This window comes from Acomys minous, assembly GCF_964271855.1.
Source record: "Acomys minous genome assembly, chromosome: 12".
Lineage (NCBI taxonomy): Eukaryota > Metazoa > Chordata > Mammalia > Rodentia > Muridae > Acomys > Acomys minous.
Window position 1 is genome coordinate 73,362,730 of NC_140493.1, and position 25,600 is coordinate 73,388,329.

Below are 25,600 nucleotides of genomic sequence, written 5' to 3' on the forward strand. Positions count from 1 at the left end.
TGGGGCGCTCGCTGGTGATTGGCACTGTCTTCCTTCACCTTCCCCGAGCTGTTCTTCCCATAACAACACATCCATGTAGGGAGCTCAGCCCGAGTGTCAGTCCGTGAGCCCTCAGGCCTGTTGTCCCCGTCTGCTTCTCCACTCTATAGCCTCACTCTACAGCTCTAGGGGCTGACAGCTGACAAGGGTATGAAGAAACGACAAACACACGGACTCACAGATGGAAAAGCTGGGACTGAGTGGTCATGGATGGAGAAGCCACAGCGCTGCCCCACAAGCGCGGAGTGTTTGTCATATACTGGTCAACAGGGAAGATGGGTTATTGCATCCGTTCAAACGGAGAGACAAGTGCAGCTCACCTCAGGTAGGCAGAGTCTCTGTAGTACTGCGGTCTTCAAACCGTAACATGTAGGGGGGCAAAAGCCCTTCCTGGCAGGTGTTTTCTGCACGCTATCAATGTACGTACACAGACCAGAGGAAACCACTGCCATCCCTCTGAGCCTCCCCCAGGGAAGGCACTGCCACTCCCATGGGATTGACATTGATAGCCTTGCCCTGTCAACAACGAATTCACTCAGGACTTCATTTACTCCCTACATAATCGTGTGTGTGTGTGTGTGTGTGTGTGTGTGTGTGTGTGTGTGTGTGTATGATTAATATATGATGGTTAGCCGGGCATGGTGGCGCATCCCTTTAATCCCAGTACTTGGGAAGCAGAGGCAAGCAGAACAATGTGAGTTCGAGGCCAGCCTGGTCTACAAAGGGAGTCCAGGACAGCCAAGGCTACCCAGAGAAACCCTGTCTCTAAAACCAAACCAAACAATATATGATGGTTATTATTAGAGAAATCTTCAAGATGCCCTAGAGACCTCTTTCTCCTTCTCAATAAGTGTAGTCTGTTCACATCTTAATCTTGAAGAACAGGGCGTAGTCAAGTTCACAGCCAGAAGGCGAAATGAAAGCAGCATATACATTCAAGGCAAAGCCTTCGGATGGTTAACAATTGAGCCGCCTGTGCATGGCTGAGGCCTGGACAAGCCAACTGTGTGCCCGCCTTTTCCAGAGAGCAGTGGCCTGTGTAGCTTTCCAGCTAACAACTATTGAATGCTTAAGGATTAAATTATCCAGTTAAGTGCAAAATGGAGGTTGTTTCCCTTCACATCAATTCCCTGGGTATTACTGAAAAATGTTTGCAGACACTGCAAGAGCCATCCCAGAACTAACATCAAGAGTGCAGTTAGTTCAGGCGAACTGAACACCCACTTCTACTTCGGTGTGCAGAGCTGGGTTTGCTGCAAAGGCTTTCCACTAGTGCCTCCCAGGCTCCAGATACCTGAGGCATCAAGGCAGCTTGGAGAACCAAAAGCTGCTTAATTAAATTAGCCTTTGGCTACCTCCCATTTCCCTTTACTTTTCTGTTTCTTCCCTCCTGTCAGATTTGTTATCCCAGTGCTGGGGAGACAGACCCTGGGCTCACCGGCCAGCCTAGCCTACTTGGCAAGCCTCAGGACCATACACAAAGTCCTTGTCTGCACAAGTACATGCAGATACATATATGCACATGCACAATAGACACACTCATTAATAACAGCCTATCTCATCGCATCAGCCTGGAGCCATTGAGAAAGTCGGTAACTTTGGAATATTTGCTCAGACTTCTCTTGTCAGTCTGTCACTGCTCCCTGTCACCCCCAATTTCAGAATCTAGGCCTGTCACTTGTTTTGTTTTGGAGACAGGGATTCTCTGTGTAGCCCTGGCTGTCCTGAAACTCGATCTGCAGACCAGGCTGGCCTTCAACTCAGAAATCAGCCTGCCTCTGCCTCCTGAGTGCTAGGATTAAAGGACTGCATCATGGGCTGGAGAGATGGCTCAGTAGTTAAGAGCACTGGCTGCTTTTTCAGAGGTCCTGAGTTCAATTCCCAGCAACCACGTGGTAGCTCACAACCATCTATAATGTGATCTGGTGCCCTCTTCTGGCCTGCAGGTGTGCATGCAGATAGAGCGCTCATACATCTAAAAAAAAGATATATTTTTTTAAAAAAAGGTCTGTGTTGCTTTTTTTAAAAAAGATTTATTTATTTAAAGCCTTTAATCCCAGCACTTGGGAGGTATAGACAAGTGTATTGCTGTGAGTTGGAGGCCAGCCTGGTTTACAAATCGAGTTCAGGGCAGCCAAGATAACACAGAGAAACCCTGTCTTGGAAAAATTAAAAAAAGCCAGCTGAGGTGGCACACACCTTTAATCACAGCACTCAGGAGGCAGAGGCAGGTGGGTCACTGTGAGTTCGAGGCCAGCCTGGTCTACAAAATGAGTCCAGGACAGCCAAGGCTACACAGAGAAACCCTGTCTTTAAAACAAAACAAAACAAAAACAAACAAAAAAAGCGAAGAAAAAAATCCCAGCACTTGGGAGGCAGGCAGGTGGATCACTGTGAGTTCAAGGCCAGCCTAGTCTAAAAAGCAAGTTCAGGACAGCCAAGGCTACACAGAGAAATCCTGTTTTGAAAAACCAAAGCAACAACAACAAAAAAGATTATTTATACAGTTTTCTGCCCTCATGTACACCTGAACACCAGAAGAAGGCACGAGATCTCACTATAGATGGTTGTGAGCCACCACGTGGTTACTGGGAATTGAACTCAGGACCTTAGGAAGAACAGACAGTGCTCTTACCCTCTGAGCCATCTCTCCAGTCCTTGTGTGGCACTCTTAACAGTGCGTGAGAGAAGAAAGGACCTGAGCTATTCTTCAGGTGAAACTTTTAGACAACAAATAAAACATTGCGATAAACTGTTTACCCATTCCTTGTGTATTCCAACAGGTGGTTTGTTTTTTTACGTGTGTGTGTGTGTGTGTGTGTGTGTGTGTGTGTAGTGTGTAAAAAATGTAATTTCCCCATAAACTTATAGGAAATTAAAGGTGAGAATTGAACTCAATTAGGTAAAAAACCTGCCTTGATTAGAAGCTGTGTTTTATTACTACAAATACAGTTACATTTTGGCTACAAGGCAAACATATTTCCTGTGTATTGCACACAAGTACAAGTTTATTACATGTCTGAACAAACACTTTTTATACCTTTAAAATTTAATACATTCGAGCCGGGCGTGGTGGCACACGCCTTTAATCCCAGTACTCAGGAGGCAGAGGCAGGTGGATCGCTGTGAGTTCGAGGCCAGCCTGGTCTACAGAGCGAGTCCAGGACAGCCAAGGCTACACAGAGAAACCCTGTCTCAAAAGACAAAAAAAAAAAAAAATTAAAACATTCACTTATTAAAATTTGAATACAGTACAGGTTTATGCTCATGAGCTGTTCCTTCTTAGAACTTACAAGATAATTCCATGACATTTTTTTCTTGTCTTTAATAGTGGCACAGAATTTGTCAAAGATTCTTTTTAAACATAAGACTACTATATACAGTTGTGTAATATTATAGGCCTACATAAGAAATGAAGTACCTAGAAATAAACAGAGAATATAGTTATACTTTGCCTATATCCAAGTGATTTAATGCTTTTGTTTTTGTTTTTGTTTTTTTTCAAGGCAGTATTTCTGTGTAGCCTTGACTGTCCTGGAACTCACTCTGTAGACCAGGCTAGCCTCGAACTCAGAGATCCTCCTGCCTCTGCCTCCTGAGTGCTGGGATTAAAGGTGTGCGCCAGCACTGCTCAGTTTGCATTTGCTTTTTAAATTTTTGTTGTTATTATTGGTGAAACCTTTGTCTTTATTCATATTTTTTTTTTTTGTCTGTGTGCACAACCCTGGGGTATCAATCCTCAGGAGCCATCTGCCCTTTTACTTTTCTGTTTGGTGGATAGTTCGTTAACTAGTTTTGAAGGATGCGTGTGTTAGGTGGAGAGCAGCTTGCAGGCCTGGGCTGTCTCTCCATCTTCACATGGGCTCTGGAGATAGACTCAGGCCATCGGACTTGGTGGCCAGTGCCTTTATCCACTGAGCTAGTCTCTGGCCCAGTTTTTGTTCCTTTGTTTTCTGGTAAGGCCTCTAACTGGCCTGCCTCACCAGTGCTGGCATGCCAAGCACATCTGCCACACTTGGCTTCTCTATGTAGGCTCTGAGACTCAAACTCAGGCCCTTACATGGGCATGGCAAGTGCTTTACCCTGAGCTATTTCTTTATTTTATGTTATGTTATTTTATTTTTATTTTATGTGCATTGGTGTGAGGGTGTCAGATTCCTGGCACTGGAGTCACAGACACTTGTGAGCTGCCATGTGGGTGCTGGGACTTGAACCTGGATCCCTCTGGAAGAGCAGACAGTGCTCTTAACCATTGAGCCATCGATCCAGCCCACCCTGAGCTATTTCTACATTTATTATTAGATGACTTGGCCACAGACTTATGATTGGGAAGTTGAAAATGAAGATTATTGTTTTATAAACTCAAGATGTTGATGTCCTAATGTTGCTCACTTTTACAAAATGATTGCCAAGTGGGCACCAAGTGCATTAGGAAAACAGTCAAAAGGAGTGCCGTAGTCAGGTGGCCATAAAAATGCTACTTAGATTCTTTTCTATACTGCCTATAATCCAAGTTATTAAACTTTAAAGCCATATGAAAGCATTTATGAAGGGTTTGAATTGTATTTCTCATTAAAGGAAATGAAAGGGCGTGGTGTTATCATGTCCCTGACTGACTTACAGAGAAGGCAGAAGGCCCATCAGTCACTTTCAAAGCCAGAGCTCAGATCTTAGCAGGGTTTACAAGCAGTTAAGAGTCCCTCAGTTTTACAGACTTGTGCTCCTCTGAGCATCCTTAAGGGAGTGAGAACTCAAGGCTGTTGATTTTCTAAACCAAAATCGTCATCAAATGGATTTATCAAAGAACTATGCAGAACAGCTATGCGTGTGCAGCTGGCACCCAAGGGCACTTACAATCGATTCAGGGCAAACAGCCTAAGGCTTGTGACACAGACACCAAAACCTAAAAATCAGTGAGCAACTGTGATGGCAAGAATTTGTTTGCATTTTTAATTTTTAAAATATTCTTTATTATTTACTGAGGCAGGGTCTTGCTTTGTAGCCCTCTCTGGCCTGAAACGTGCTCTGTAAATCAGTGCCTCAGTCTGGCCTGAGCGCACAGAGCTCCGAGGCCTCTGGCTGTGGAGGGCTACATTCATAGACGTGAATCACCGCATCTGCCTTCCAATTTGCAGCCTTCTATTTATTTGTAAATGACATTTCCTATATTTACTTACTTTCTTTTTTTATTTTATTTTATTGGTTTTGTTTGTTTGTTTTTTCAAGACAGGTTTCTCTGTTATCTTGACTGCCCTGGACTCGCTTTGTAAACCAGGCTGGCCTCAAACTCACAGCAATTCACCTGCCTCTGCCTCCTGAGTGGTGGGACTAAAGGCGCCACAATGCCTGGCTTTTTTTTTTTTTGTTTGTTTGTTTTGGTTTTTCGAGACAGGGTCTCTCTGTAGCCTTGGCTGTCCTGGACTCACTTTGTAGACCAGGCTGGCCTCGAACTCACAGTGATCCGCCCGCCTCTGCCTCCCGAGTGCTGGGATTAAAGGCCTGCGCCACCACGCTCGGCTCAATGCCTGGCTTTTATTTTTTTTTTTTTCCTTAATACTGTTTAAGAACTTGAGCACTTTCATCTGAAAATAAGGGAAAAAAAGGCCCCTGGCAAATAAATACTTGTAAATGATGTGGCCATTTCCACAACAGCTTTTCATCAGAGAGAATATTTCATGTTGAAGCTATTTCAGACATTTCTTTCTTCCTTTTTGGTAACAGATTATTTTATTTAAGGATGTTTTGCCTGCATGCATGTATACTACATGTGTGCTTGACACTCAAGGGGGTCAGGAAAGGTGTCAAATCTCCTGGCATGGACATCACGTATGGTTGAGTCACCAGGTTGGTGCTGGACATAAAACTTGGGTGCTCGCCAAGAGGAACGATGCTCCTAACCACAGAGCCAGCTCTCCAGCCCACTGTTCCTCACTGTATTTATTTACTGTGTGTGCTTGTATGTGTGTAGATCAGAGGGAACTTGCAGGAGCTGGTTTTCTCCTACTTGAGTTCTGAGGATCTAACATAGCTGTTACACATGGTGGCAAGCTTCTTTTCCTTCTGATTCATCTTGCCAGCCCAGAAGCATCTATATATAAAGCTCATAAAAAAACAAAACAAAACAAAAACAAAACAAAAAAAACCAAGTGAGCATAGGCTTCAAACTTTTTTTTAAAAAAGATTTTATTATTATTTATACAGTATTCTGCCCACCACAAGAAGGCACCAGATCTCATTACAGATGGTTGTAAGCCACCATGTGCTTGCTGGGAATTTAACTTAGGACCTTTGGAAAAGCAGAGGGTGTTTCTAACTGCTGAGCCATCTCTCCAGCCCCTAAAAATATTTTTGTACCCTGTCTCAAAAAAAAAAAAATTTTTTTTTGTTTGCCCGGCATGGTGTCACACACCTTTAATCCCAATACTTGGGAGGCAGAGGCAGGTGGATTGCTGTGAGTTCAAGGCCAGCCTGGTCTACAAAGCGAGTCCAGGACAGCCAGGGCTAACACAGAGAGACCTTGTCTCAAAACAAAAACAAAAAAAGAAAAAATTTTTGCTTGTTTGTTTTTTGTTTTTCGAGACAGGGTCTCCCTGTGTAGCCTTGGCTGTCCTGGCCTTGCTTTGTAGACCAGGCTGGCCTCTAACTCACAGTGATCCACCTGCCCTTGCCTCCCAAGTGCTGGGATTAAAGGCATATGCCACCATTTTTAAGATTTATTTCTTTATTTTACATATGAGTATCTGCATGTATACCAGAAGAGAGCATCAGATCACATTAGAGATGGTTATGACCCACCTTGTGGTTGCTGGGAATTGAACTCAGGACCTCTGGAAGAGCAGATAGTACTCTTAACCGCTGAGCCATCTCTCCAGTCCCCATTTTAAAATTCTTAAGCCCTCACAATTTATTTACATACTGGCTTTAAGAGGCGGCTTCATCATTCCTGCCAACCCCCACATGTACCAGGCCCCCCAGGATGAGCCATACGACGGTGCCGTAAGACCAGGATGATAATGGCTGCCATGTAATGTAGCCCAGGCCGGACACAGACTTCCTTTGTAGCTCAGGCTGGCCTGGAACCTGAGAACCTCCTGCCTCGGTCTCCTGAGCAGTGTCATCACATCCTGCTTGGATCACATATTTCCAAAAAGTTCTACAATCTATGGAGAAAGAGGTACTACGTTTCTTTTGGAGGAGGAAAGCCTGCTAATACTACAGTAAGCTCCTGAGAAGCCAAGAGTCACCTCCAGAGTTTTTTAGGCAGCATGTGTTTGAAGCTTAGAACTTTTGAGACTAGCAAGCATCAAAATTCCACAGCTGTAGCACGCAGCATCTGCCTAGGACTTGGTGATGACATGCCTTAGATTTCTGTGTTTAATTAAATTAAACAAAAAAAGTACAAAAGGAAGAACCTGCGGTGTCCCAGGCGTGATCCTATACATGATGACAGCTCAGCTCCACACGGGCAGCCTCAATACACAGCACCAAACAGTGCCCCAACACAGGTCAGAGCTTCAGACAAGGGCTTCTGCCATGAACTCTTCGAGGACCGCCACCACACTTTTCGCTTCAGGCATTTCTCCGTGCTCCACTTTAACAATCTTCAGAAGTATATCTCCACTGCCACAGTTCTTAAGGAACATGTAACATTTGAACAAAGCGTAGTGATTCATCTCTGCCTGTTGGATGAATCTCTTCAAATTGTTTGTGTCTTGTATGGCCTGGAAAAGATTACCCAGTTAACTATGCTTAGTGAGGCAGTGATGCTGCTTGAGAAATACCCCTCTAGCTGAGCACTCGGTGTATGCTGATAGTGCTGGGTTTTGTTTGGGTTTTTTGAGACAGGGTCTGGCAGGCATGGGTGGCACATGCCTGTAATCCCAGCACTCGGGAAGCAGAGGCAGGTAGATCACTGTGAGTTCAAGACTAGCCTGGTCCACAAAGGAAGTCCAAGACAGGCAGGGCTACACAGAAAAACCCTGTCTCTAGAAAAAAAAAAAAGAGACAGACAGACAGACTCACTATGTAACTGGCTGTCCTGGTGCTCACTTTGTAGACCAGGCTGGCCTCAGACTCATAGAGATCCATCTGCCGCCACCTCCTGAGTGCTGAGATTAAAGGTATGGACCACCACACTCTGCCAATGTTGAGCTTTCTAAAAATACCTCTTTATTTCTACTGCTTATATGCTTTGTTTGCCTTTGGAGTAAGAGTTTCACATTTAAAAAGGCTTTTAAAAATATCTCCTAAGGTGACAACACTCACCTGCCAGAATTTGAAATCATTTATTTCTGTGTTTTGCAACTGAGATGCATCACAAATTATCAGCTTAATGTCCCCTAGATATAAGCAAGCAAGTCACCACAAAGCATTGGAAATGAAATCGAATGCATGCAATGTTGCTGGTCAGCAGATGCCTTCTGTGTCCTGCGCTCTGAGGCTGCCCCACTGAAAGAACACTGTGACTGTAAAAGTCCATCACTGACGCTATCACCTGCAGTAATTAGATCCAGAACAAGAACACTGTAGGCTGCCCTTGACACACTGCCAATTCATTACCTTTAGTTTAAAGTTCTCCAGAACTTGTCTGAAAAGAAAAGGGTTGCCCCCTTCAGCACCATGTAAGAAAGCCTGCATCCAGTCCTCACAAAAACGGTTGCTTCCTAAATAACAGTAAAAACACAAGATTAAATACCACAAAGCACATGTATGTCAGTTTTTAAAGATTTTACTTCTGTTAGTTTTAACTTTGTGTATGTGTGTGTATGTGTGTGCACATGGATGTAGGTGCCCTAAGAAAGCAGGTGTTAGATGTGCCCTTGCCCTTGCACCCCATCAGTATTGGGAACTGAACTCTTGTTCTCTGAAAGAGTAGTACATACTATTAACCACAGAGCTGTCTATCCAGTCCTGTCACATGCATTTCTTTATAAAAACATTTATAAATAATTATTTTAAATTTCTGTTGTGGCTTCAAAAACAATTAAGCTTCCTACACAGCTAAGAGATACCCAAACAGTCGAGACCCCATTATTGCGTTCCCTTCTTTTCCCATCAGAAAGGACTACCATTCCTCCTGTGTGTACTTCAAGCTTTGGCTACTTACCTTTACCTTACATATGTTAAAGCTTTGTGTGTTTTTCTTAGTGGCTGTTTCACTAAACAGTATGTTTCAGAGCCATGCTAACATACATTTCTAGTTCACTTTTAGCCTTTTATATTCCACTGTGTAAATTAGCAGTTTATTGATTTCCTGTTGTAAACATTAAGTTGCTTCCAATTTGTTATATCAAAAAATGCTGCCGGGCGTGGTGGTGCACACCTTTAATCCCAGCACTCAGGAGGCAGAGGCAGGCGGATCTCTGTGAGCTCAAGGCCAGCCTGGTCTATAAAGTGAGTCCAGGACAGTCAAGGGTACACAGAGAAACCCTGTCTCAAACAAACAAACAATAAATTAATTAATTAAATAAAATAATAAAAAAAAGCCTATAGAACCTTTAATTCCAGCATTTGAGAGGCAGAGACAGGTGGATCACTGTGAGTTCCAGAGCAGTCAGGACTACATAAAGAGATCTGTGTCAACAAAACCAAACAAAAACCTTTAAAACTGTTTGCGGGGGTTAGTGATTTAGCTCAGTGGTAGAATGCTTGCCTAGCAAGCGCAAGGCCCTGGGTTCAGTCCTCAGCTCTGGGGGTGGGGTGAGGGGGTGGGGTAGAGAGAGACAAAATAACAAAGAAGCTATTTGGTTGTGGCTAGGCATGGTGGCACACACCTTTAATCCCAGTAGGCGGAGCTCTGTCAGTTGAGGCCAGATCTACAAGAGAAACCCTGTCTCAAAACAAACCAACAAAAAGCTGTTGGTTGTGTACTCCTGCTCCTCTCCCAAGCCTAGTTTTTGTACCAAGTTCCAGGTTTTTAAAAACACTGTCTGAAAAAAAAAAAAAAAGACGGTGTGGTAGTGCACGCCTTTAATCCCAGCACTCAGTAGGCAGAGGCAGGCGGAGCACTGAGTTCGAGGCCAGTCTGGTCTACAAAGTGAGTCTAGGACAGCCAAGGCTACACAGAGAAACCCTGTCTCGAAACCCTCGCCCCCAGAAAGGGTTAGAGTACTTGTCGCACAGCATGAGGACCTCAGTTAGAATCCCTGGGCCCTGTAAAGGCTGACGCACAGTGTAAGCATCTGTAATCTCGGCATTTGTATGGTGAGATGGGGGGGGCAGGACAAACCCCCAGAAGCTCACGGCCAGCTGGGCTCATGTACACAGCAGGAAACAAAAAAATAGTGATCCTGCCTCAAACTTGGTGGAAGGTGAAGTTGTCCTCTGACCTGTGCATGCACACTGTAGCACTTACCCTTGTACTAACACATACAAATTTAAATACATGTACACACACACACACACACAGGCTTTTATGTGGGGCTAGCAAGGTGACTTGGTGGATCAAGGTATTTGTCACCAAGTATAGGAGCCCAAATGGTAAAAGGAGAAAAACCATTCCTTAAAAGTTGTCCTCTGATCTTTATACTTGCTCATATAAACACAAAAAGTAAATATTAAACAAATGTTTAAAACTGCCGTTTTGGCTGGGGAGGTGGCTCAGTCGATAAAGTCCTTTGCCTTGCAAGCATTAGGTCCTGAGATCAGATCTCCAGCGTCCACATAAAGGCAGATGCAGAAGTGCGCATCTGAAATCACGCTGTTCCTATGTTGATATGGAAGGTGAGGACAGTAAAAGCCTAGAGCCTTGAGGGCCAGCTAGACTGACATGCAAGCAGCCACTGAAACACTGCCTCCTATACGGTAGAAGGTGAAGACTGACACCCAATGTTGTCCTCTGACCCCTACATGTGTGCTAGGATACACATGTACCTGCATTTGTTCACAAATACACACAGACTCAAAAGACTTTCTTTTTTTTCCAGACAGAGTTTCTCTACGTAACAGCCCTGGCTGGCCTGGACTGCCTTTGTAGACCAGGCTGGCCTGGACTGCCTTTGTAGACCAGGCTGGCCTCAGAACTCACAGAGATCCCACTGCCCCTTCCTTATGAGTGCTGGGATTAAAGGTGTGCACGCCACCGTGCTTGGCTGCTCAAAAGATTTAAAAAAATATATTTTATTTAATTTTTAATTTATGTGCATTGGTGTGAGGGTGTCAGATCTTGGAGTTACAGACAGTTGTGAGCTGCCATGTGGGTGCTGGGAATTGAACCCGGGTCCTTTGGAAGAGCAGGCAGTGCTCTTAATCACTGAGCCATCTCTCCAGCCCCTCAGAAGACTTTCTTAGTAAAATGCCTTTAATGCCAGGAGGTGTTGAGGTGCATTCCTTTATTCCCAGCACTCAGGAGGCAAAGGTAGGTGACTATCTGAGTTTGAGGCCCGCGTGGCCGTCATATGAGTCCCAGTACAGCCAGGGCTACACAGAAAAACTCTGTCTTGGAAAAACCAAACCAAACCAACCAACCAACCAAACAAATGCCTTTAAGCCAGGCATAGTGATGAATATCTACTCTTAGCACTTGAGAGGTGGAGGTAGGAGGGTTACAGATTCAAGGCCAGTACAGCCTACATGAGACCCTTTCTCAAAAGCAAGCAAGCAAACAAACAAAAAAGCCTTCATATGATGCACACTTGTAATCCTAGGAGGGCTAAGGCCAGGGGATTGTCAGCTCAAGGTCAACCTGGACTATACAGTGAGAACCTGTTTCAAAATAACAAAAAGGCTGGGCGTGGTGGCACACGCCTTTAATCCCAGCACTCGGGAGGCAGAGGCAGGCGGATCACTGTGAGTTCGAGGCCAGCCTGGTTTACAAAGTGAGTCCAGGACAGCCAAGGCTACACAGAGAAACCCTGTCTCGAAAAACCAAAAAAAACCCAAAAAACAAAAAACAAAAAACAAAAAACAAAAAAACAAAAAAAAAACCAAAATAACAAAAAGTAAAAATAAAAATGCCTTTCTGAGTGGTTTTGGTATTTGTTCCTGTGTACACATTTGTGAGTTTTCTTATATACACAGCATGGAACACCAGGCACGACTTGCGTCCATGTTTCTAGGCTCACGAAGGTTTCATCAAGCTAGTACTGCATACGGAGGACAGGCCTCTACCGGGTATTTGCAGTGCATGGGCCACAGACACTGCTTCTAGGCTCCTGACTCACCTGCATTGTGGAACTGAGGCTGGGGGCCACCACAGTCGATGATCACAGACTTACGCTGCTCCTCGGTCACGGCCATGCACAAAGAGGTCATGGTGCCTTCATGAATAAGTCCTTGGAGACTGGCCACACTCAGAAACCTGTCACATATACACGTCCTTTTCCACAAACAGCATTGCAGAACAGAAGAAACCGCAAATGCTTGGGGGGTGGTGTTGAAGGGGGCGAGAGACTGGGGGCTTCCTTCAGAAATTATGTTCTTTACCTGTTAATGTCTCTTTTTGTCTTCTCATCTGATTCTTTAAGTTCAACAGGAGTATAACTTAGAGCCTATGAGAGAGAGAGGGAGAAGGAGCCAGTTTTTATACTTAACTCCTCTGTTTCTTGCTGACCCACCACTCCCGTCCAAAAGCAACATCCCATGTGATGGGCACTACCCATCGGCACCTTCTGCAAGTGCTCTTAACTAAAGCCCTGCTTAGTAATAGTTTTTAATTTTTATCTATTTATTAGTATGGCCTATTTTAAGACAGTTTTCCTATGCAACTTAGGCTAGCCTGGAACTCCTGATCCTTCAGCCTCAGTTTCCCTAGTGCTAACATTATAAGCGTGTGTCACCACTTTAACATTTTTCAGCATTTATTTACTTTACTTACTTTAGTGGGGGCTGTATGCATGCATGACACGAATGTGGAAGTCAGAGGTCAATTTGCAGGAGTCAGTGCTCTCCTTCCAGCATGAGGTTCCAGGGATTGAACTCAGGTTGTCAAGTTTGGCAGCAAGTGCCCTATCTATTACACAGCCCCCTTCCCCCCAGTCTATCACTATTAGTTGTGTGTGTGCGTGACACGTGTCAGAGCGTAGGTGTAAGTCAGGACAATTCTGGGATTTGGTTCCTTTCTGCCACCTTGTGGGATATGGGGATTGAATGTGGTCATCAGGTTTGTGCAGGGCCCAAACATTGTCTTTTTTTACTCTTTTTTTTTTTTTTTTTTTAGAATTTATTTATTTATTATTATGTATACAGTGCTCTGCCTGCATGTACATCTGCAGGCAGAGGAGGACATCAGATCACATTATAGATGGTTGTGAGCCACCATGTGGTTGCTGGGAATTGAACTCATGACCTCTGGAAGAGCAGACTGTGCTCTTAACCACTAAGCCATCTCTCCAGCCCCAAACATTGTCTTTTTTTTTCTTTTTCTTTCTTTTCTTTTTTCTTTTTCTTTTTTTGTGGTTTTTTGAGACAGGGTTTCTCTGTGTAGCCTTGGCTGTCCTGGAGTCACTTTGTAGACCAAGCTGGCCTCAAACTCACAGCGATCCGCCTGCCTCTGCCTTCTGAGTGCTGAGATTAAAAGTGTGTGCCACCACGCCCGGCCCTAAAATTTTCATATAATTAAAATTGCATTTTAATTTTCAAATATTCTGGAAATTGCACTTGTTTCCCATCATTTCAAACAGTAATTATTTCAGGCAGGCATGGCTGGGCAGGTCTATAATCTCAGCACTCCAGAAGCTGAGGCAGGTTAAGACTGAAAGTTTGGGGTCAGGGTTGGGGAAATGACTCAGGGAGTAAAAGTGCTAGCTGTTCAAGCCAGACAGTCTGAGTGCAATCCCTGAAACTCACAGAAAAGGCCACGTTTGGGGGCATGCATTGTAATCCCAGCACTCCTATGGTAACATGGGGGCAGAGACAAGCAGCAGAAAAGGCCAGCCAGACTGTAGTGTGCCACAGAGACAGGTGGAAGATAAGAACCGACTCAAAAGTTGTCCTCTGACAACACACACACACACACACAAAATTTAAGCCTTTTCTTTTCTTTCTTTCTTTCTTTTTTTTTTTTTTGAGACAGGTTTTCTCTTATAGTCCTTGGCTGTCCTGGACTCACTCTGTAGACCAGGCTGGCCTGGATCTGCCTGCCTCTGCCTCCCGAGTGCTGGGATTAAAAGCATGCGTCACCAGGCTTGGCTAAATCTTTTCTTTAAAAATAAGGTTAAGCCACCATAGGTTACACAGCGACATGCTACCACACCCAGCCAGCTGATATTTTTAATGGGACAGGGCCTCACTAAGTCAGGTGGCTGTCACACTGTAGCTGAGGCTGCCTTACCCTTCGGACTCCCTGCTTCCATCTCCCCAGTGTGAGAGCACAGACGTGCACCAGCACAGCTGGCCTAGAAGCATAGGGTTTTCTTTTTGTTTTGTTTTTTCAAGACAGGGTTTCTCTGTGCTGCCTTGGTGACCTTGACTCACTTTGTATACTAAGCTGGCCTCGAACTCACAGAGATCCACCTTGTCTCTGCCTCCCAAGTGCTGAGATTAGAGGTGTGAGCCCAGCTGAAAGCACATTTTTTAAAAGACCCAGCCAACACAATTCAACCCCACCTTAATAAAAACTGTCTAGATGGGAGTCCATAAGGTGTGCAAGCAGCAAGCATAGTCTGAAGAAATAGTCAGGAAGGAAAAAGCACTGTTGAGAGAAAATGAGTACGTTTCTAAATGGCCCTAGGTCTGCCGGAGACTGTAATTGGGGATGCTCCTTCATGAGCAGTACTTACGGCATGGAGCAGAAAGGTCAGTTTCTCCTGAAAGAGAAGAACCACCCTTTGGATCGGACACACCACATCCTCATACCAGCTGTTCAGATAAGACTTTACGTCATTCCCCAGGCTGCTCTCCTAGATCAAGACAGAATAGCATTTGCTTTGCTATCATAAAAGCTTTTACTTGATACTGTGTGGGTGTGTGGATGGTTTATGTATTTTCAGTATATGTAAGCTAAAGGCTGACATCAAGTGTCTTCCACAACTGCTCTCCACCTTGTTTTTTAAGCTACATTTCTGGAGGTGGGGTGGTGGTGGACACATTTGTGTCACAGTGTATTTAGGTCAAAGTTGTGACACTTTGCAGAAGTCACTTCTGTCTTCAAGCGTGTGGGTGCAGGAGACTGATCTTGGGTCTTCGGGCGTGGTGGCAGGTACCGCCTCTCTACCTTCACCACCTTATTTCTTGAGGCTGGCGCTCACTGCAGCTGGCGCTCACTGATGTGGCTAGGCTGGCCAGCCAGTGAGGTTCAGGGATCTGCCTGTCCCCACAACTTCAGCACCGGGATTATAGGTGCATGTCACCACACCCAAATTTGTATGCGGATGCTGGGGGTCCAAACTCAGTCCAAACTTTACATACTAAGCCACCTTCTTAAATACAATTTAAAAAAATTTTATGTATGTATATGTGTATGTATGCATGCATGCAGGCATGTGTGTGTGTGTTGGTGTGGATGCCTCCTGGAGTCCAGAAGTGGGTGCTGAATCCTCTGAAATTGGAGTTATAAGTGGTTGTAAGTAATCAGACTTCGTCAATGAGAACTGAACTCTGGCCTTCTGGCCTCAAACTCAGAGATCCTCTTGCCTTGGCCTCCTGAGTGCTGGGATTAAAAGCAGGCACCACCACCTAGCCATTCTTCTTCTTTTTTTTTTTTTTCTTAAACACAATAAATTCAATAAAACTAATTGTGAGCCAAGCATCTTGGTGCAGACCTGTAGTCTGAACACTTGGGAGGCTGCAACAGGAGGCTGTCCAGTTCAAGGCTACCCTGGATTCAAACTCCTGCCTCATGTGTCTGCAGCCCTTTCTTCTCCTCTTGTAGTAGCTTCTAAGTATGTGCCAAGTAAAAGGAACTACTGCTACACACAATGGCTAATACCCTTATGAGAGTCTTACGTAACGGCTGCTCTAGGCTAAAGTGTAGTTTTCTCAGACAGGGCCTCACTAGGTCAGGTGGCTGTCACACTGTAGCTGAGGCTGCCTTAACCTCCTGACTTCCCTGCTTCCATGGCCCCAGTGCTGGGAGCACAGACGTGCACCAGCACAGCTGGCCTGGAGGCAGAGTTCTGACAGGCTTGGATAAATCAGTTGATAAATGCATGTCTAATTCATAAAATAGAAAGGAAAATGGAATGTTTCCAAAACTTAGTATCTATAGATTGTGACCCCTCTCTGATGCCATAGGCTGCTTAGACCACCAGTGCTACCCAGCATATAGACCTGATGCCTAGAATCAGAGAGAAGGCATCCTCTTTCCCACCAGTGTTCTAACTGCCACTGAATTTGTACATAGGTTTGTCTTTGTTTTTACATTTTAGCTCTGTGTATGTGGAGGTCAGAGACAAACCCATGGAAGTCAGTTCTCTTTCCACAATGTGAGTGAGTCCTGGGTGTCAAACTCACATAGTGAGACTCGGTGGTGTTTTGACTGTATGTATGTCTGTGCACCACTTGCATATCTGGTGCCCAAAAGGGTGAGAAGAGAATGTCAGTTGCCCGGGAACTGGAGTTACAGATGGTTGTGAGTTGCCATGTAAGAGCTGGGGATTGAACCTGGGTCTTCTGGAAACACAGCCAGTGCTCTAACCACTGAGCCATCTCCCCAGCTCCTTGTTCCGCTTTTGAGACACGATCCACTAAGACGCCCTGGGTGGCTTGGAACTCACTGTGTAAACTAGCCTAGTCTCAAACTCTGACCCCCCACGTGCTGGGATGGCAGGTGTGGGTTTCCACAGTTGGATTTAATGTTAAAGTTTTCACTGGTGCAATATGTCAGCGCCTATAACGCTGCATTCCCTACTTGTGTTCACATCACTCGTCTACTGCCCACAAGCTAAGGATATCAGAACGGAGGTGTCTGGTGGCTAACAAGTGACCCGACTAATACAGCAGCTATGGTGTGTTCATCACTTCAGTTACAAAGCTGCCAGTCATCTTACCTTGCAATTCATGTTATTTTTCAGCCCTTCAATATATTTGTCCAATTCAAGCCTGAAAGTATATTCTTAAGGAAGAGATACAGAATGATCAATCAATATTTTACCTCTCAGCAAGAAATACAAGGTCTCATCTGGGCATGGTGGTGCACACCTTTAATTCCAGCACTCAGTGTCAGAGCCGGGTGGGTCTCTGTAAGTTCAAGGCCAGCCTGGTCTACATTGTGAGCTCATGACAACCAGGACTACAATTTGAGACCCTGTCTGGGGGAAAAAAAGACAAGGTTTCTTAAATAATACAAACTGAATCAAAACAAGCCTAGGCAAATGGCCACAACTAATATTCAGACATACTTTTTTTTTTTTTTCGGTTTTTGGAGATAAGAGTTTCTTTGTGTAGCCTTGACTATCCTGGACTCTCCTTGTAGACCAGGCTGGCCTCGAACTCACAGAGATCCACCTATCTCTGCCTCCCAAGTGCTGGGATTAAAGGCGTGCGCCACCACACCCAACTCTCAGACATACTCTTTTTTTTTTTTTTAACTTTATTTTATGTGCATTGGTGTCAGATCCCTTGGAACTGGAATTACAGACAATTGTGAACTGCCAAGTGGGAGCTGGGAATTGAACCCAGGCTCTTAACCACTGAGCTATCTCTCCAGCCCCCTCAGACATACTCTTTGTGGGGGGGCGGGGACAGGGTTTCTCTGTGTAGCCTTGGCTGTCCTGGAATCACTTTGTAGACCAGGCTGGCCTCGAACTCACAGTGGTTCGCTTGCCTCTGCCTCCCGTGTGCTAGGATTAAAGGCGTGCGCCACCACGCCGAGCTCTCAGACACACCCTTAAGGGTGGAGAGGGTGGTGGCTACTTGCCACTTGCCCCAGTGTTCTCCCTCTTGACTTCCTCAAACACCAAAGAAAGGATATAGCTCCAGTCCTTTTTCAGAGCCTCCTAAGAAGCACACCACGTACTCGGAAGGGTTATGTTCAGATTCCATTGCTGCCATTTCAGAAAGCAGTTTTTCCTGTTGGAAAAGGCAGTAATAACAACCAACTCGGTAACCTGGAATTCTAGAAAAGAAGGAAAAAAGTAAAGTGAAGTATCTGGGTACTCAGGCTCCTCACTGTGTAGGTGGCTTGGAAGCCTGGTCTTGATCTGGGAACACTGTCAGACTGCCCCTCATGCAGAGCTCCTTAGCCTTCTCATCTCAGCAGCGGAGTGTGACTGTACACCCCAGGGAGGTTAGGTAAGCTGCCTGCAGACAGGGCACGCTGACGCATGCCAGTCCCAGCACTGGGAGGCAGAGGCGAGCAGATCTCTGTGAATTCAAGAACAACCTTGTCTACATGGTGAGTTGTATACCAGTCAGGGTTACATGGTGAGACCCTGTCTCAAAAAACAACCAAACCAGACTCTAACAGAAGTTCACTGCATTCTGCTGACTTATGTGAAAAATCCAGGTGCCGGGTCGATGGCTCGGCAGTTAAAAGAGCACTGGCTACTCTTCTGAAAGACCCAGGTTCGGTTCCCAGCACATGGTGGCTCACAACCACCTGTGTCTCCAGGTCCTGGGGTCCAACACCCTCTTCTGAACTCTGCACCTTGTTACAGACATGCATGCAGGCAAAACACCCAACACATAAAATTGTTTTACTTGCTTAAAGAAAAATCTATACAAATCAGCCTTTTTTTTTTTTTTTACAGAACATTCATGTTTATGTAAAGATAAACATGATCCCCTGTTTTACCCTTCACATGTCATGGATGTCCCATGCTGGTGTGCCTGGCTTATCCACTGGTTTACCTTGGGCCACAGGAGTGCACTCCTAAGGGAACCTACATCTGAACAAACGCCTTGTCTGAGGGAGTGTGACGGCAAGACAGCTGGAGTCAGGCTGAGGGTATCTGTGTAAATGCGCCTGACCTCCCTATGACTTCCGGCTTCCAAGTTAATTTCTCCGTGTTTACTTCCTCACTGGAAAATACGGTGACTGCCCCATCTCCCTTTGTAAGAAGCTCTGCATCAGCATCTGTGAAAGCATGTTACAAGCTGTACGCATACAATTTCTACTTCGGTGATTTACTTTTTTAATGATGCTAGGAAGGAACAGAGAGCTTTGCACACACCAGGTAAGTAAGTGCTCTACATCAGGGCTACATCTCCAGCCTTGAATTCTTTTGTCTGAGTATAAAACACACTGAAGTACAAATCCATACCAGAATCTCACTCAATCTAATTTCACAACTTTTATGTGTGAGATTCAGTGCTCTGGCTGTGAGTGGAAGAGCAGGAAGTGTCAGAACAGCAAACAAAGATGTTTTCTGCAGGTCTGGATCTTTTCGAATTACTCCACACCTCTCATGTTCAGCTCAGAAATAAAAACACAGGACACAGCATATTTTATACTTACCTCAGCTCTACAGATGCAACATTACCCAGCCCTTCAAAGAATGCTCCTTTGGAAAGACGCTTAGCAATGAAACTGCGCAGCTCAGGCTCCACTTCAGATGGTAGGCTAGTATCCACCAAGGAGAGGCTTGACAAATGAAAGACACACTCCTTACCAGTAGTGCCCTCACACCCGTAAGTCAGAAATAATGAATGAAAGCCAGGGTCTCCACCTCGCTCTTAACAAAGCCCCATTGTAGCCCAGGCTGATCTTTTTTTTTTTTTTTTAAGATTTATTTATTTATTATGTATACAGCATTCTGCCTGCAGGCCAGAAGAGATGGTTGTGAGCCACCATGTGGTTGCTGGGAATTGAACTCATGACCTTTGGAAGAGCAGTCAGTGCTCTTAACCTCTGAGGCATCTCTCCAGCCCCCCCAGGCTGATCTCGAACTAGCTATATAACCTCAAACTTGCCCCAGGCTCTCAAGTGCTAGAATCACAGCTATGTATTACCATACCAATTTTACGGTCTCTCTTAAGAATGGTATCTAGGGCTGGGGAGATGGCTCAGGGGTTAAGAGCACTGGCTGTTCATCCAAAGGTCCTGAGTTCAATTCCCAGCAACCATATGGTGGCTCACAACCATCTACAATGAGATCTGGTATCCTCTTCTGGTGTGCAGGCCCACATTTGGGCAGAATACTGTATAAATTATAAGTAAATAAATCTATATCTATAAAAAAAAAGAATGATGTCTAGCCAGGCAAGGTGGCGCACGCCTTTAATCCCAGTACTCGGGAGGCAGAGGCAGGTGGATCCCTTTGAATTTGAGGCCAGCCTGGTCTACAAAGCAAGTCCAGGACAGCCAAGCCAAGGATACACAGAGAAACCCTGTCTCAAACAAACAAACAAACAAATAAACAAATGATTGTTGTCTGGGCTGGAGAGATGGCTCAGAGGTTAGGAGCACTATCTGCTCATCTAGAGGTCCTGAGTTCAATTCCCAAGAACCTATATGGTAGTTCAGAACCATTTATAATGAGATCTGGTGCCCTCTTTTGGCCTGCAGGCATACATGCAGGCAGAACATTGTATAGATAATAAATAAATAAATCTTTTACTTTTTTTTTCCAAGACAGGGTCTCTCTGTGTAGCCTTGACTGTCCTGGACTTGCTTTGTAGACCAGGCTGGCTTCGAACTCACAGCGATCCGCCTGCCTCTGCCTCCCAAGTGCTGGGATTAAAGGCATGCGCCACCACCGCCGGGAAATAAATAAATCTTTAAAAAAAAGAAAGAAAGAAAGAAAAGAAAAATAAATAAATAAAAAGAATGCTGTCAGCCAGGCAGTGGTGGCACACGCCTTTAAACCCAGTACTTAGAAGGCAGCGGCAGGTGGATCTCTGTGAGTTCAAGGCTGGAACACCCAGGGCTTTTACACAGAGAAGCCCTGTCTTAAAAACCCAAAACCAAAAGAAAATGAAAACAAACAAACAAAAGAATGCTGTCTACATGATGACCCTACTTGTGAGGGCTATTGTTTAGATTTGGAATGTCCCCCAAGGCAGGTTTGGCTCCCAGACCATAGTGCCATCAGAGGTGTTAGAACCTGTAGGAGGTGGGACCCGGAGTTACACAAGGCTGTGAGCTGCGATGGGTGCTGGGAATTGAACCTAGAAGAGCAGCCAGCGCTCTTAACCATTGAGCCATTTCTCCAGTCCCCATTTTTTTTTTTTAAAGATAGAGTGTTATGGAGCCTAGACTGGCTTCAAACTCACAATGTAACTGAGGACGATCTTCAACTTCCTTAGTGTGTGTATGTGTGTGTGTGTGTGTGTGTGTGTGTGTGTGTATGCATATTCCTGTGTGTGTAGGGACATGTGTGTTTTTGTGTGTGGATAGGCCATAGGCTAACCTGATCCTCAGATGCTGCCCACCTTAATTTTTTGAGGTAGGGTCTCTCCCTGGGACCTAGGGCTTGTGGATTAGGCTAGGCTAGCTAACAAGATCCAGGAATCCTCTCCTTCCTGCCTACCCTGGGCTGAGATTACAAGTACATCACTATATTCAGCCTTCCCATGGATTCTAGGAACTGAAGTTGGCTCCTCATGTACCTTACAGATTGAACTACCTTCCCAGTCTGACCCTGAACTTCTAACCCTCCTGCATCCCACATCCCAAGTGCTGGAATTACAAATGTATGCCACTATGCCTGGCTGTTGTTTTTTATTTGTTTGTTTGTTTTCTTTTGTTTTTAACGTGCACTGGTTTTTGTTTTGGTTTGTGTTTTTTGTTTGTTTGTTCGTTTGTTTTTTGCCTGCACATGTGTGAGGATATTGATCCTGGAGTTAGAGAGTTGTGAGCTGCCATATAGGTACTGGGAATCGAACCCAGGGTCTTTTTTTTTTTTTAAAGATTTATTTATTATGTATACAGTATGCATCAGATCACATTATAGATGGTTGTGAGCCACCATGTGGTTGCTGGGAATTGAACTCAGGACCTCTGGAAGAGCAGACAGTGCTTTTAACCTCTGAGCCATCTCTCCAGCCCCCAAACCCAGGGTCTTTGGAAGAGCAATCAGTGCTCTTAACCGCTGAGCCATCCCTCCAGCTCCGGCTGTTTTTATTTTTAAGTCTAAGCCTGGAGAGAAATATTATCTTGCACGTTTTACTGTAGTTCCCAGTTTCTCGACTGGGATAGAATTCTTTCTATCTAAACACAGAGGCATTACCAGTATTTGTATCTGCCTTGAGTGAAAGCCAAGGAGGAAATCAGGAGGGGTTCCTAGTGGAGAGGAGGAGCTGAAGGTTTGATCAGAGAACGCTCAGTGGCACCAGGACACCCACTGACATCCACAGACTGGAAGCACAGTGAACTATGCTGAGCTGTTCTTTACCTGAAATCATCGCCAGAGGGAGTTTCTGCATTTGTGCCACTCGAGCGCCCATCATCACTATCCCCTCGATGCTGTGTCAATCTGCAAGATGCAACAACAGTACTATCAGTTATTGGCTGTAAACCAAGCGGGGTACCCAACCTCTGCAAGCGGGGTAAAAGCAAGGACTCGATTAAAATGCTGCAAGGCCAAGTGCACTGTCTATTCTCATGACAGGAACCAAAAAAAGAGTGCTGACAAGAGCCACCTTTCTTAGGCAGATTTGGGCTCAGGGGTCCAAGGCACCAGCCAAGGACAATACAGGCGGTAAACCTTAAACCCCTACCCAGATCTAGCCAATGGACAGAACACTCTCCACAGTAGAGTGGAGAGTGGGATATTACTTTCACACGAACTCTGGTGCCTCACATTTGACCATGTCCCCTGGAGGGGGAGTCCAGGACAGCCAAGGCTACACAGAGAGACCCTGTCTCGAAAAAAACAAAAACAAAAATCCTCTTTAAAAATAAATTAAGTGCTGGGCATGGTGGCACTGGTCTTTAATCCCAGCACTCAGGAGGCAAAGGCAGGTGGATCTCTGAGTTTGAGGACAGCCTGGTTTACAGAGCTAATCCAGAACAGCCAAGGCTGTTACATAGAAAAACCCTGTCTCGGAAAAAAAAAAACAAAAAACAGAAAGGCGGGCGTGGTGGCCCATGCCTTTAATCCCAGCACTTGGGAGGCAGGCAAATCTCTTGAGTTCGAGGTGAGCCTGGTCTACAAAGTGAGTCCAGGACAGCCAAGTCTACACAGAGAAACTTTGTCTTGAAAAAACAAAAAACCAAAAAATACAAAAAAATAAAATAAAAGAAAGAAAGAAAGAAAAGAAAAACAAAAACAGAAAAGCAAAAATCAAAATAAATTTATTTATTTATTTATTTATTTATGTGAGTTGGAAAGATGGCTCAGCAGCTAAGGGCCTGTTTTTCCAAAGGACCTGGGTTCAATTCCCTGCACTCATCTGACAGCTCACAAATTAACTGTCAGTAACTCCTGTTCCAGGAGATTAGACACCCTCACCTGGAGGCAAAACACCAATGCACATAATTTTTTTAATTAAGAAAAAAAAAGTTAATTTAACAAACAAAATAAACAGGGCCTGGAGAGATATCTCAGCGATTAACAGCGCTTACTGGCCTTGGGAAAGGATCCTAGACTGGTTTCCAACACCCACTCAGGACACCTCACAACACTGGTAACTCAAGTTTCAGATGTATCTGACTCCTCTGGCCTCAGTGGGCACCTGCATGCATGTGCAAATACCCACACACAGACACGGTGACACATACTTTTAAAAACACAGCTTAAAGAATAAATACCAGGTGGGCATGCAGGCAGAATACTGTATACACAATAAATAAATCTTTAAAAAATAATAATAAATAAATAAATACCAGGGCCAGAAAAGCTCCTGGAAAGTCAGCCGGGGGTAAGCAGGGGATACCGAGGGGAGAGAAGGGCAGCAGAAACAGAGGACACTGGATGGCGGGGAGGAAGAGTGTGGTAGGTACAGACACTGAAGGAACGCGGTGTTCAAGAATTGCGCTGAACAGATGTCAGGGGCTGCGGTGACAGGGGCTGGAAGGGCAGAGGTTTGGAAATGCTGGGTACAAAAACCCAGAAGGGCCGGGGGAGAACGAGCTGAGGCCGTGAGGGCCCATCGGGCCAGAGACCTTGGCTGGGAGGGGAGATGGCGAGTGGGGGCCGCGGGGTGCAAGGCCGGGCGGCGGGGCCGCCGGCGCGGCGGGCAGGGCGCGGGCACCTGCTTCCGCGGTAGCTGTACAGGCAGTAGTGGCTGCTGGGCGGTGGCTCGAGTCTCCGCTCCTCCGCAGAGCCACCCTCCTCGCTGCTCTCCAGCTCCTTTTCATCCCCATCCAGCGACTCCTGCAAAGACGGGAGCATCGCGGCAATCTCCTCGCGGCCTGGTGTCCCCATCAAACCGGTCCCCCCCGCCCGCGGCCGGGTGGTCCTCTGTGCGCAGGCTCGATCTCCTCCCGGCCCTCGCACACCTGAGTTCCGCTGGCTTCCCGGAGCGGGAAGCTGCGTTGGAGAAATCTGTTGATAAAGGAGGGTCTCTGAGAAACCTTTACTATTATTTCTTTTCAACCGACTTTTCCCCAGCAGTTGACTATCAAGAAGGCAATATGTGCTGTAGATGGTACAGCGACGCTCCTGCAGGAAAAGACACACATGTAACAGTTTGATGAAAGACACGAGTTTAGCTGGCCCTGGTGGAACATTCTTTTAATCCTAGCACTGTGGAAGTAGAGGCAGGGGGATCTCTGGGAGCTCAAGGCCTCCCTAGTTTACATACCGTGTTCCAGGCCAGCCAGGGGTACAAAGAGAGACCCTGCCACAAAAATTAAATGAAATTAAAATTAAATCAATAAAGGTAGAAAGCCTGGTGTCTTTGTGGCTATGCATGCTTTTAATCCCAGCACTCTAGAGGCAGAGGCAGATGAATTCGGGGCCAGCCTGATCTACAAAGAGAGTTCCAGTACAACTACACTGAGAAACCCTGTCTCTACAATAACAACAAAAGCAAAAAATAATAGCAATAAAAGCAAGAATTTAAAATGGAGCATGAGAGTTTTAAATTCTTGAATTTAAGGAGCACTTTCTAAACAAACAAAATGTTTAGAAACCATACATAGAAGCCAGGCATGGTCCCACATGCCTTTAATCCCAGCACTCCGGAGGCAGAGGGGGGCAGATCTCTGTGAGTTCCAGGCCAGCCAGCTCTACAAATCGAGTCCAGGACAGAGAAGGCTACACAGAAAAACCCTGTCTTGAAAAAAACACAAAACAAAGTAAAAACCTAAAGGAATGGGTCACCCATGTGGCTTGGACAAAACTATAGTTTATTCTGAGCCAATGGTAGTGACCATGGCTAGCCAAGTGGTAGTGGCTCTCACATCTTTAATATCAGCACTTTGAAAGGTAGAGACAGGTGGATCTCTATGAGCCTGAGACCAGCCTGGTCTACAGAGTGAGTTTCAGGACAGCCATGGCTACTCAGAGAGATTCTGCCTTGAAAAACCAAAGCAAACAAAGAAAAACAAAACAATAACAATTAAACTGAGTAACTATGGCCACAAGCTCAAATTACTCAGAATTACTGTTTTGCCACAAAGGAGGTTGCACAATTTCCCCTCCAAATTAGGTAGAATACAAGTAAGATGCTCTTCTGCAGGACAAAGAGGATCTCTTTAGCTAATCAATGCATGTTTTACACTGTCCCGATGTTATAATTCTTTTTTTTGTTTGTTTGTTTTGTTTCGAGACAGGGTCTCTCTGTGTAGCCTTGGCTG

General features: G+C 45.3%; 1 protein-coding gene across 3 annotated transcripts in view; it reads right to left on the reverse strand.

Moving 5' to 3' along the window:
• The window catches only part of LOC311579674 (protein Njmu-R1), a 216,181-nt gene extending 191,932 nt beyond the window's left edge, over positions 1-24,249 (reverse strand). The window contains exons 1-10 of one of the 3 annotated variants that reach the window (XM_084750445.1): positions 24,052-24,249; positions 22,251-22,331; positions 19,373-19,498; positions 17,888-18,031; positions 16,965-17,022; positions 14,757-14,783; positions 12,463-12,527; positions 12,201-12,337; positions 8,599-8,702; positions 731-7,760 (exon numbers count right to left, since the gene is read on the reverse strand). In XM_084750445.1, coding sequence (XP_084606571.1) covers positions 7,554-7,760; positions 8,599-8,702; positions 12,201-12,337; positions 12,463-12,527; positions 14,757-14,783; positions 16,965-17,022; positions 17,888-18,031; positions 19,373-19,498; positions 22,251-22,331; positions 24,052-24,224 — 1,122 coding nt within the window. In that variant the 5' untranslated portion in view covers positions 24,225-24,249 and the 3' untranslated portion in view covers positions 731-7,553. Of the gene's footprint in view, positions 1-730; positions 7,761-8,598; positions 8,703-12,200; positions 12,338-12,462; positions 12,528-14,756; positions 14,877-16,964; positions 17,023-17,887; positions 18,032-19,372; positions 19,499-22,250; positions 22,332-24,051 lie in introns of all 3 variants that reach the window. The other 2 variants (XM_084750444.1, XM_084750446.1) reach the window with 2 other exon arrangements.
• Between the last annotated feature and the right edge of the window lie 1,351 nt (positions 24,250-25,600).